General features: G+C 68.2%; 1 protein-coding gene across 3 annotated transcripts in view; it reads right to left on the bottom strand.

Moving 5' to 3' along the window:
- Positions 1-592: 592 nt before the first annotated feature.
- The window catches only part of GAL3ST4 (galactose-3-O-sulfotransferase 4), a 9,986-nt gene continuing 75 nt past the window's right edge, over positions 593-10,503 (bottom strand). Inside the window, exons 1-4 of one of the 3 annotated variants that reach the window (XM_048835052.2) lie at positions 10,390-10,503; positions 5,634-5,747; positions 2,469-2,781; positions 593-1,984 (exon numbers count right to left, since the gene is read on the bottom strand). The exon at positions 10,390-10,503 is cut by the window's right edge and continues 75 nt beyond it. In XM_048835052.2, the coding sequence (XP_048691009.2) occupies positions 1,169-1,984; positions 2,469-2,781; positions 5,634-5,743 (1,239 nt within the window). In that variant the 5' untranslated portion in view covers positions 5,744-5,747; positions 10,390-10,503 and the 3' untranslated portion in view covers positions 593-1,168. Of the gene's footprint in view, positions 1,985-2,468; positions 2,782-3,622; positions 3,711-5,633; positions 5,748-6,644; positions 6,730-10,389 lie in introns of those variants that run through there. The other 2 variants (XM_075123805.1, XM_075123806.1) reach the window with 2 other exon arrangements.

Genomic DNA, 10,503 nt, shown 5'->3' with positions numbered 1-10,503 from the left:
AGCCGCTGCCCAATCACGACCCTGGAAGGCCCTGAGGAGGCGGGACTTCCTGGTAGGCCGGGGCAAGGCCCAGGGAATGATGGACAGGTAAGGAGGACAATTCTGCTCCCGGGAGCTCCTCAGGGGGCGGGACTTCCTAGGTTGCGGGAGCCTGAGGCCCAGCGTGATAGACAGGCCCGGAGGCCAATCCACAGCCCTGGAACGCCCTGTGGGGGCGGGACTTCCTGGATTGCCGAGGGTGCCCGGGGAGGATTGACGGTTCCCAGGCCCAATAACTGTTGGGGCCACTGCTCGGGGTCCTGCCCCAGGGAGCTTGGCCCAGCCTGGGCCTCTGGCCCTGGGCTGCCCCCCAACCTGCCCCCCACCAACTGGGTGGGGGCCGGGCTTGTGCTGCCGGACTGGGGGAGGGGTGGGGGGGGGGCCGGCTTCCTATTTCCCTCTTCTATGCACCCCCCTCCTCAAGACTCCTCCCACTTTATGCCCCCCCGGGGCCCCTCTTCTGTCCCCCTCCCCCAGCCCCCCCCGAACCCCCGGGGCCGTTCCCTCGCTGCACCGCCCTCTGGGTTTCGGTTAGCAACTTATAATCGCCAGACCCGTTTCCTGATTTAATAACTTTATCAAAAGGAAACAAACCACGCGAAAGCGGGAACCGTTGAGCCGGGAATTTAACAAACGCAGTGTGGTGGTGAGGGGCGGGCGGGGGGAGGAGAGAGGTACCAAGGATCCCCCCCCTGCCGAGTACAGACCTCACCGGGCACCCGCTGCCCAGTTACAGGCCTGTGATAACAGACCAATAAATATTGTCCAGGTGGAGCCCGGAGACATCGGAGCTGGAGCAAGGGGGGGGGGCTGCGGCAGCCCCCCCAGCTTGAAGTGTGCAGGGTTTACAGTTTGGTTTGATGGCTCTCAGCCCCCCGGGCGCTGTACCCATTGTCCCAGCTCCGTCTGTCCATACCAGGAGCCAGGATATTGGGGGATCCCAGGGGGTTTTGTGCCCCATTGAACCCCCGTCTGTCTGTGCCAGGGGGCTGTGCCCCATATCTCCCCGTGTCTGTGCCGGGGGGCCAGATCTGTGGGGTCCCCACGAGGGTATGTACCGCGTCCTCCCCATCCTTCTGGGGCAGGGGGTCCGTACCGGGTGGAGGGGGTGGGGAGAGGCGGCCCCCAGCTACCTGCCCGCCCCTCCAGGCGCGCCCGCCGAGCCGTTGGCCCCGAACTGTCGGGCGTCCAGCCTGTCCTTGTACTGCAGCTCGGGGGTGACCAGGCGGGTGCAGAGCTGCTGGTCGACAGGCCCCAGCCCCGGCCGCAGCGCGTAGCCCAGGATCTGCGCCTGGCCGAACTGGAAGGGGCGGATCCGCTCGTCGGGGATGCCGGCCGCCTCCATGGGGCCCCCGCCCTGCAGGCAGCGCCTGGCCAGCTCCCGGCGCCGCTCCCGCAGCCTGGCCACCTCGGCCCGCAGCCGGGCCGGCCCGAAGGCCTCCACATGGCGCCAGAAGCTGCGGTTGAAGTGGGAGTAGAGCTGCCAGTCCAGGGCGTTCCAGGCCCGCAGCTGGGTGGCCTGGGCGGGGGCCAGAGGCCGCACGGCCCGGGGGCTGCGCTCGTTGTGCCGGAAGGCGTCCACGTCCTCCTCCGCCCAGCACAGCGCCTCCCGCAGCAGCACCAGCGACTCGTCGAAATGCTCCGTCAGCAGCACCAGCGGGAAGGCCCGGTCCAGCCGGGCCAGCGCCGCCTGCACGGCCTCGGGGCCCGGCGAGGCCGGCGGCGCCAGCCCGAAGTCGAACCACAGCAGGTTGCGGGCGTAGTGGTTGCCCCGCTCGGCCGGGTCGTAGAAGCGCACGGGCGCCTCCAGGAACTGGGCCAGCGAGCCCGCCCGGCGGAAGGCCGGCGCCACCCCCCGGTAGTAGGAGAAGGCGGATTCGGCCAGCGACCCCGGGTCCCGCACGATGGAGAAGTAGAAGCTGTCGGGGGGCATGACTTTCTGCACCTGGGGGAGAGGAACAGGGGAAGAGAGTGGGGCAGGGGGAGGGGAACCCCCAAATTCTTCCTCCTAGGGCCCCCATGCTCCCCCCTCAGAGCCCCCCCAGGCTCTCCCCCACACCCCCTCACAACTCCCCCCAGAGTCCTCCACGCTGCCCTCTCCCCTCAAGCTCTCCCAGCCCCCCAGGTCCCCTCCCTGTGCTCCCCCCAAATGGACGGTCCCTGGTCCCCCCAAGCTCCCTCCCCCATTCTCCCCCCCCAAATGCATGACCCCAGCCCCCCTGAGTCCCGTCCCCCGTGATCCCCCTAAATGCATGGCCCCAGCCCCCCTGAGCCCCTTTCCCCATGCCCCTGAGCCCCCTCCCCAGGGCTCCCCCCGTATGCATGGCCCCTAACCCCCTGAGCCCCCTCCCCTGGGCTCCCCCTGAATACACGACCCCTGCCCCCCCAACCCCCTCCCAGCTGCCCCACTATCCCCCCCCCAGTCTCACCTCGGGCAGGTCGAAGCGCATGTGGTGACAGAGGATGTCGAAGCTGGGTCCCCCCGGCCGGTAGCCCTTCACCCGCCGGGCCTGGAAGGGGTAGGGGTACCCGAACTGGTAGCGGGGGGGCAGGGCGAAGCGCAGCCCCCGCGTCTCCCCGAACCGGTGCAGCAGGTTCACGATGGTGCTGCTGCCCGTCTTGTGCGTCTTCAGGAAGACGATGTGGCGCCGCGGCTGGCAGGGCCGGGAGGGCGAGGGGCCCCCCTCCTCAGCCCCACCCCCAGGGAGCAGCCGCAAGTCGGGCAGCTGGTCCGGGGAGCCCCTGGAACAGAGGGGGGAAGTGAGAGACGGACAGAGACCCCGCTGACCCCCAACCATGGGGGATCCCCTCCCCCCACAGGGCTCACAGCCCCTGGCCCCCAACCATGGGGGATCCCCGCCCTCCCCAGGGCTCCCAACCATGGGCAATCCCCTCCCCCCGCAGGGTTCACAGCTCCTGACCTCCAACCATAGGGGATCCCCTCCCCCCGCAGGGCTCACAGCTCCTGACCTCCAACCGTGGGGGGTCCCCTCCCCTCGCAGGGCTCACAGCACTCTCCAGACCTTGGAGGCTCAGAGGCCCCCCTCTGGACTCCCTTCCCTCCCCCACCAGGGATCTCCCAACCTGGAGGGGGGCATCCCCCTGCGCAGCCCTCTGGAGCCAGTCACCTCCTGCCCCTGTTAATACCCCCCCACCCCCCAGCAGGAGATCAGCCCTTTTGCCACCCGACCCACCCTAGCCCCCGGCTCCGTGTCAGCAGCGGGGCCGCCTCTAGCTGGGAGCCCCCGTTCATGGGGCCGCGTGTGATTTTCCTTCCCCGGGGTGGCCCTTGGCGCTTGTCTGTGCTGAGTTTTGCCATGTGGATTTCGGACCCCTCCTCCAATTTGTCCGGGTGGTTTTGAATTCTGCTCCTGTTTCCCTTGCTGGCTTCTGAGACTGTTCTGTGGGCCTGCCTCAAAAGCCAGACTAAAAACTCGAGATCTAGCGAGTCTGCCACTTCCCCCCGCACCCATCAGGCCGGTTGCCCCGTCAATGACAGAAATGACCCCGGGGTGTCAGGGTTTGTTTGTGACACACCAATGCTGGCTGCTCCTCGTCACCCTGTTCCCGTCCAGGGGCTCACCGCTGGCTTGTCATTCCCTGCGTCCCCTATGTTCCCCTTTGCAAGACCGGTGCCACATTTCCCCTTCTCCAGGCCGCTGGGCCTCCCCCGTCTTTCCAGGAGTTCTCCAAAATCGTCGCTAATGGGTCTGAGATGACTTCAGCTGGTTCCCGCAGTAGCCAAGGCTGAATTCAGGCCCTGCCGACTCGGTTACGTCCAACGTATCCACGGGGTCTTTAGGCTCTTCCTTCTCCGGTTCGGCCGGCGTTCCTTCCCTTGCTGTGCCCTGCAGCCTGGCAGAGAAGGGGTAGCTCTGTTCTCCTCAGGCTCTTGGGAATGCATTCGCTGTGGATGCTCTGGGGATGTTGGGGTCCTCCAGGGAACCACCCGGGTACGGCCCGGATGGCGGCTGGTTTCAGCGTCACCCCGAGCCGTGACTGGCGTTTGCCGGGATTGGGTCAGAGGCCCTGGAGCTTTTCTGCCTCTCTGCCGTCCCCGGCGCTGAGCGGACGCTGGCTGTTTCGGACGGCTCTCCGCGGGGGAGAACACCTGTGTGCCAGCCGAGAGCGGCAGGACAGTGGAGTGTGTGTAGTTTGACCCGCGGGCCTGGCATTAGCAGCGGGAACGGCTCACTCCAAGATGTGGTTATTGCTGCCCTGCTGGGTCAGGCCGAAGGGCCAGCACCAGAGCTTCAGGGGAGTTCTGGAGAGATCTGCCCCGACTGCCACAGCTGGCAGAGAGAGGTCTAGGGATGCCCAGAGCATGGGGCTCCATCCCAGACCACCTCAGCTTGTAGCCATTGGTGGACCTCGCCTCCAGGAACTTACCCGGTTCTTGTTTGAACCCGGTTATACTTTTGGCCTTCACAGCATCCCCCAGCAAGGAGTTCCGCAGGTTAGTTGTGTGACAAAGTGCTTCTTGTTGGTATAAAGCCTGCAGCTTGCTAATTTCATCAGGCGACCCCTGGTTCTTGTGTTGTGTGAAGGGGTAAATAACACTTCCCTCTTCGCTGTCTCGGCACCAGTCCTGGTTTTATAGACCTGGATCGTATCCCCCCCTTAGGCGTCTCTTGTCCAAGCAGAACAGCCCCTGTCTATCTGCTCTCTCCTCGTACGGGAGCCATTCTGTACCCTGGATCACGTGTGCTGCCTTTCTCTGAATCTTTGCCAGCCCCACTTGCTCCCTTTACAGTGGGGACTGTGGCAGAGATTTTCCCATTTACCCCGTCGTTCCTGCGTAAAACCTTCTGCAAAGTGGGGTTCCTGGGCGGGGCTCGAACAGGAGTTTTCGGGGGGGGGGGTACTCTGACCCAGTCAAAGCTCAGACAGTGCCCTGGGCCATGTCTCTCTGTCTCACCCTGTGCACCGTTCCTAGGCTGTTTACTCCCCACGCGCAGACGGGCCGTAAACACCGCAGCCCTCTCGATGCCATGCATTCCCAGCTCCCCTTCCCCGCTACGCGGCGGGCCTCCGCTTTCCCCGTCTTCCTCCTGCTCCTGACGTGTTTAAAGCACCTTTTCTGCCTCCCGATCCTGGCCCGGGCTGGGTATAACTCATCCAGCGCCGGGGTCTGATTTCCTCCCGACCTGCCTTTCGTTTGTTTTCCTCTGCAGCAGTTGCCCCGGGTTTCCGCCTTGTGCGGGGTTCCCTTGGGATTATTAAGGCACTCCCGGTGGAAGTTTATTGGCCCCGTCCTAGTCTCCCCGCCCTCCCGTGGGAATGAAATTTCTCCCTCTTCTTTTCCCCTAGGGGCAGCCCAGAGGCAGGAGGCTGGATGGGAGTCGCGGGTTCGATGCACAGCGTGAGGAGCGCAGCACTCTCCCCTCGGCCCGGGAAGGACGGCAGTGGGCAGGGGGATTCGCAGGGTCTAAGGGCAGAGGGGACCGGCTGGCAGGCTCACCGGCTCCTAGAAACCTGGCAGAGATGCGCAGGCCCCCTCTCCCCCCGCCCATTAAGGTAGGTGCAGGCCCTGGTGGTTCCCCCCCATGGCCAGCAGGTGGCGCCCCTGTTGCAGCTGCACCCTGGGGACTCACCTCCGCTGGAAAGGCGCCCCCAGCAGCTGGAGGGTGAAGCCGATGGTCATGCACACGGCCAGGGCGGCCCCGAGGACCTGGAGCCGGCAGCACGCCAGGGGCAGCTTCATCCTTCTGCCGGAACCAAGAGGGGTCAATGGGACCCAGGTATCCTGGCTCCCAGCGCCCCCCGCCCCCTGCTCAGACCCCCCCCAGCCCTTCCTCCCTTCCCAGAGCTCGGGAGAGAACCCAGGCTCCCCACGCCCCCTGCTCTAACCCACCAGACCCCACTCTGCTCCCAGAGCCGGGGCGAGAACCCAGGAGTCCTGGCTCCCAGCTCCCCCCCCCCCCGGCCCCATCTAACCCACCAGCCCCCACTCCCCTCCCAGAGCCAGGAAGAGAACCCAGGAGTCCTGGCTCCCAGCTCCCCCCCCACCCCCCGGCCCCATCTAACCCACCAGCCCCCACTCCCCTCCCAGAGCCAGGAAGAGAACCCAGGAGTCCTGGCTCCCAGCCCCTCCCCCGGCCCCATCTAACCCACCAGCCCCCACTCCCCTCCCAGAGCCGGGGCGAGAACCCAGGAGTCCTGGCTCCCAGCTCCCCCCCCCACGCCCCCTGCTCTAACCCACCAGACCCCACTCTGCTCCCAGAGCCGGGGCGAGAACCCAGGAGTCCTGGCTCCCAGCTCCCCCCCCCGGCCCCATCTAACCCACCAGCCCCCACTCCCCTCCCAGAGCCAGGAAGAGAACCCAGGAGTCCTGGCTCCCAGCCCCTCCCCCGGCCCCATCTAACCCACCAGCCCCCACTCCCCTCCCAGAGCCGGGGAGAGAACCCAGGAGTCCTGGCTCCCAGCCCCCCCCCCCCCCGGCCCCATCTAACCCACCAGCCCCCACTCCGCTCCCAGAGCCGGGGGGAGAACCCAGGAGTCCTGGCTCCCTGCCCCCCTGCTCTAACCCACCAGCCCCCACTCCCCTCCCAGAGCCAGGAAGAGAACCCAGGAGTCCTGGCTCCCAGCCCCCTGCTCCAACCCACCAGCCCCCGCTCCCGTCCCAGAGCCGGGGCGAGAACCCAGGAGTCCTGTGCTGTTAGTAGCAGCTCCGCTGAGCCTCTCTCTGCCTCATCCCATCCTGACCTCCTCCCTTTCCTCCCCCACAGCCCAATGTGCTGTTGCCTGCCAGGGGAGAGCGCCCCCCCACCCCGCTCCCCGCAGCTCAGCGCCCCCTAGCGCAGCATGGGGGCATCGGGACCAGCGCTGACTGAGAGGGCAGCCGTGGGACCTACTCCCTGCATTGCCCTGGCTTGTTCTCTGTGTTGTCTCCAAGAGATGCTGCTTCCCAAGCAGGATGTGACACCTTCCCAGATGGGTCAGACAGGCAGACAGACAGACAGCTCTGTCTCCTTCCTCCCCCCCGCCCGCCCCCACCTCTCTTCCTGGGTTTCCTCTGCCAGTGCCCCTCACTCCTGACTGGCCACCCCTGCCAGCCCAGCCCTGCCCCCCCCCAGCTCTGCCGGTGCCCCTCACTTCTGCCCTGCAGCCCCTGCCAGCCCAGCCCTGCCCCCCAGCTCTGCCGGTGCCCCTCACTTCCGCCCCGCAGCCCCTGCAAGCCCAGCCCTGCCCCCCAACTCTGCCGGTGCCCCTCACTCCCGACCCACAGCCCCTGCCAGCCCAGCCCTGCCCCCCAGCTCTGCTGGTGCCCCTCACTTCCGCCCCGCAGCCCCTGCAAGCCCAGCCCTGCCCCCCAACTCTGCCGGTGCCCCTCACTCCCGACCCACAGCCCCTGCCAGCCCAGCCCTGCCCCCCAGCTCTGCCGGTGCCCCTCACTTCCGCCCCGCAGCCCCTGCAAGCCCAGCCCTGCCCCCACATCTCTGCCGGTACCCCTCACTACCGACCCTCAGCCCCTGCCAGCCCAGCCCTGCCCCCCAGCTCTGCTGGTGCCCCTCACTCCCGACCCACAGCCCCTGCCAGCCCAGCCCTGCCCCCCAGCTCTGCTGGTGCCCCTCACTCCCGACCCACAGCCCCTGCCAGCCCAGCCCTGCCCCCCAGCTCTGCCGGTGCCCCTCATTCCCGACCCCCAGCCCCTGCCAGCCCAGCCCTGCCCCCCCATCTCTGCCGGTACCCCTCACTACCGACCCGCAGCCCCTGCCAGCCCAGCCCTGGGCTCCCCCCATCTCTGCCGGTACCCCTCACTCCCGACCCGCAGCCCCTGCTAGCCCTGGGCTCCCCCCATCTCTGCCGGTACCCCTCACTCCCGACCCGCAGCCCCTGCTAGCCCTGGGCTCCCCCCATCTCTGCCGGTACCCCTCACTACCGACCCGCAGCCCCTGCTAGCCCTGTGCTCCCCCCAGCTCTGCTGGTGCCCCTCACTCCCGACCCACAGCCCCCTGCTAGCCCAGCCCTGCCAGTGCCCCTCACTCCCGACCCACAGCCCCCATACTCTGAGACAGGGCCCCCCTCGGTCAGGCCGGCCAGCTCCTCCCAGGGCCTAGCAGGAAGGAAACCAGCCCTCCGGCTCCCGCAGAGGGAGCGACAGATTCAGGTGCGTACTGGACAATGGTGGCCCATGTGGCTTCCTCCTCCTGCTCATTGGGGCCAGAGCGGGGGCTCCAGGGGGCTGGGTCAGGGTTCAGGGCTGGAGCGGGCCCTGAGCACTGTGTCTGTCCCAGGCTGGCGGAGGGGTCCCCCTGTCTGGCTGTCCCTCCGACGCCTGGCGACCGACCCCTAATGCAGCGCTAAGCTGCAGCTGAGCGGATTAGCTGGGCCCTGCCCCCCAGCAGATGGGAGAGGGGGGCAGGGGGTGAGGGAAAGGAAGTGAGGGGGCGCTGTCCCATAGGGGGCTCTGTCTGCTGGCACACAGGGCTGGCCCCAGTGCAGGGAGTGGGGCAGCACTAGGGGGCGCTGGGCTATAGGGAGGGGGGATGGGGCGGCGCTGGGCTATAGGGAGGGGGACGGGGCGGCGCTAGGGGGGCTGCGGTATAGGGAGGGGGAGGGGGCAGAGCTAGGGGGGCTGCGGTATAGGGAGGGGGGACGGGGAAGCGCTGGGGGGCGCTGCGCTATAGGGAGGGGGGACGGGGCGGTGCTAGGGGGCGCTGGGCCATAGGGAGGGGGGAAGGGGAGGCCCTGGGGGCGCTGCGCTATAGCGAGGGAGGATGGGGGGCGCTGCGCTATAGGGAGGGGGGACGGGGCGGTGCTAGGGGGCGCTGCGCTATAGCGAGGGAGGATGGGGGGCGCTGCGCTATAGGGAGGGGGGACGGGACGGCGCTGTGGGGCGCTGCGCTATAGGGAGGGGGGACGGGGAGGCGCTGGGGGCGCTGCGCTATAGCGAGGGAGGATGGGGGGCTGCGCTGTAGGGAAGGGGGACGGGGCGGTGCTAGGGGGCGCTGCGCTATAGAGAGGGGGGACGGGTCGGTGCTAGGGGGCGCTGCGCTATAGCGAGGGAGGATGGGGGCGCTGCGCTATAGGGAGGAGGGACGGGGCGGTGCTGGGGGCGCTGCGCTATAGCGAGGGAGGATGGGGGCGCTGCGCTATAGGGAGGGGGGACGGGTCGGTGCTAGGGGGCGCTGCGCTATAGCGAGGGAGGATGGGGGCGCTGCGCTATAGGGAGGAGGGACGGGGCGGTGCTGGGGGCGCTGCGCTATAGCGAGGGAGGATGGGGGGCGCTGGGCCATATGGAGGGGGGACGGGGAGGCGCTGGGGGGCGCTGGGCCATATGGAGGGGGGACGAGGGGGCGCTGCGCTATAGGGAGGGGGGACGAGGGGGCCCTGGGCTGCGGGGCAGGTTGGGGGTTTGTGGGTGGGTGAGAGCTCGGATTCAGGGGGGCAGGGTGGGGCCCCGGCCGGCGGGGGCGTCGGCCGCATTTGGCGGCTGTGGACGGGGGCTCCGGCCAGCTGGCCCCGGGCCCCGGCCTCTCCCTGCCCCATCTGCATCCCATTAGCGAACCGCAGCCCCAGACCCGCCCCCACCCCACAGACAGGCAGGCCGGCCTCAGGGTCAGCCTCCTGTCCCGCCCAGCCCCACGGCCTGGGGCACCCACCCCGTAGGCAGGGAGCAGCGTGGGAGACTGGGTGGGCAGTGTGGGGAGAGGGGGCAGCATGGGGGCTGGGGGGCAGTGTAGAGAGATGCGGGCAGCTTGGGGTCGGGGGGGCAGCGTAGAGGGCAATGTGCGGAGATGGGGGGCCATGAGGGGAGATGGGGGCAGCGTGGTGGGCTGGGGGGCAGTGTGGGGAGGGGGGGACACCATGGGGAGAGGGGGGTAGGATGTGGGGCTGGGAAGTAGCATGGGAAGGGGGGGCAGTGTGGGGCAATGGGGGGCAGGACGGGGCTGGGAACTGCTTCTCCATCCCCGCCCCTCAGCCCCCCATCGCTCTCAGCAGTGTCTAGCCCTTCCCCACCCCCCAGATGTTTATCTCGGTGAGTCATGGCTGAGTTTATGGGGGGGGGGTCCTCGGGGTGTGTTTCACCCAGCCGGGGGGGGCGAGGGGACCCGTGTTCAGGGCGGGGTAACCCAGGGGTGCCTGCCTTTTGAGTCATGGGGGACAGTTAGGGGCCCCCAGCCCCCCATAGGCCCCTCCCTGCCCCAAGGGGGAGCCCCCCGAGTCCCCCTCACTCTGAAAGCGGATGCCCTGGGCTGTGTGTGCCCCCAGAACCTCCAACCCCCTCCCAGACCCTGAATCTCCCCGAAAACCCAGCCCCACCCCAATCCCCAGCCCCCCACTGCGCCCCCCGGCCGGGTTCCGTGCACCCCCCCTGTGTCTGTCTGCTCCCCCCCAGGTACTCACCCTGCGTTGGGGGGGGGGGACCGGCGGAGTTTTCTTCAGTCCCACTCCCAGCAGCCGGGACCCCCCATTCCTGCAGGGGGAAACTATCCCCGAGACCCCCCCGTCTGTCCCTGA

The sequence above is a fragment of the Caretta caretta genome, chromosome 28, assembly GCF_965140235.1.
Source record: "Caretta caretta isolate rCarCar2 chromosome 28, rCarCar1.hap1, whole genome shotgun sequence".
NCBI classification, from domain to species: Eukaryota; Metazoa; Chordata; order Testudines; family Cheloniidae; genus Caretta; species Caretta caretta.
Note: the sequence above shows the minus strand (reverse complement) of the source record. Positions and strands in the feature narration are given on the sequence as shown.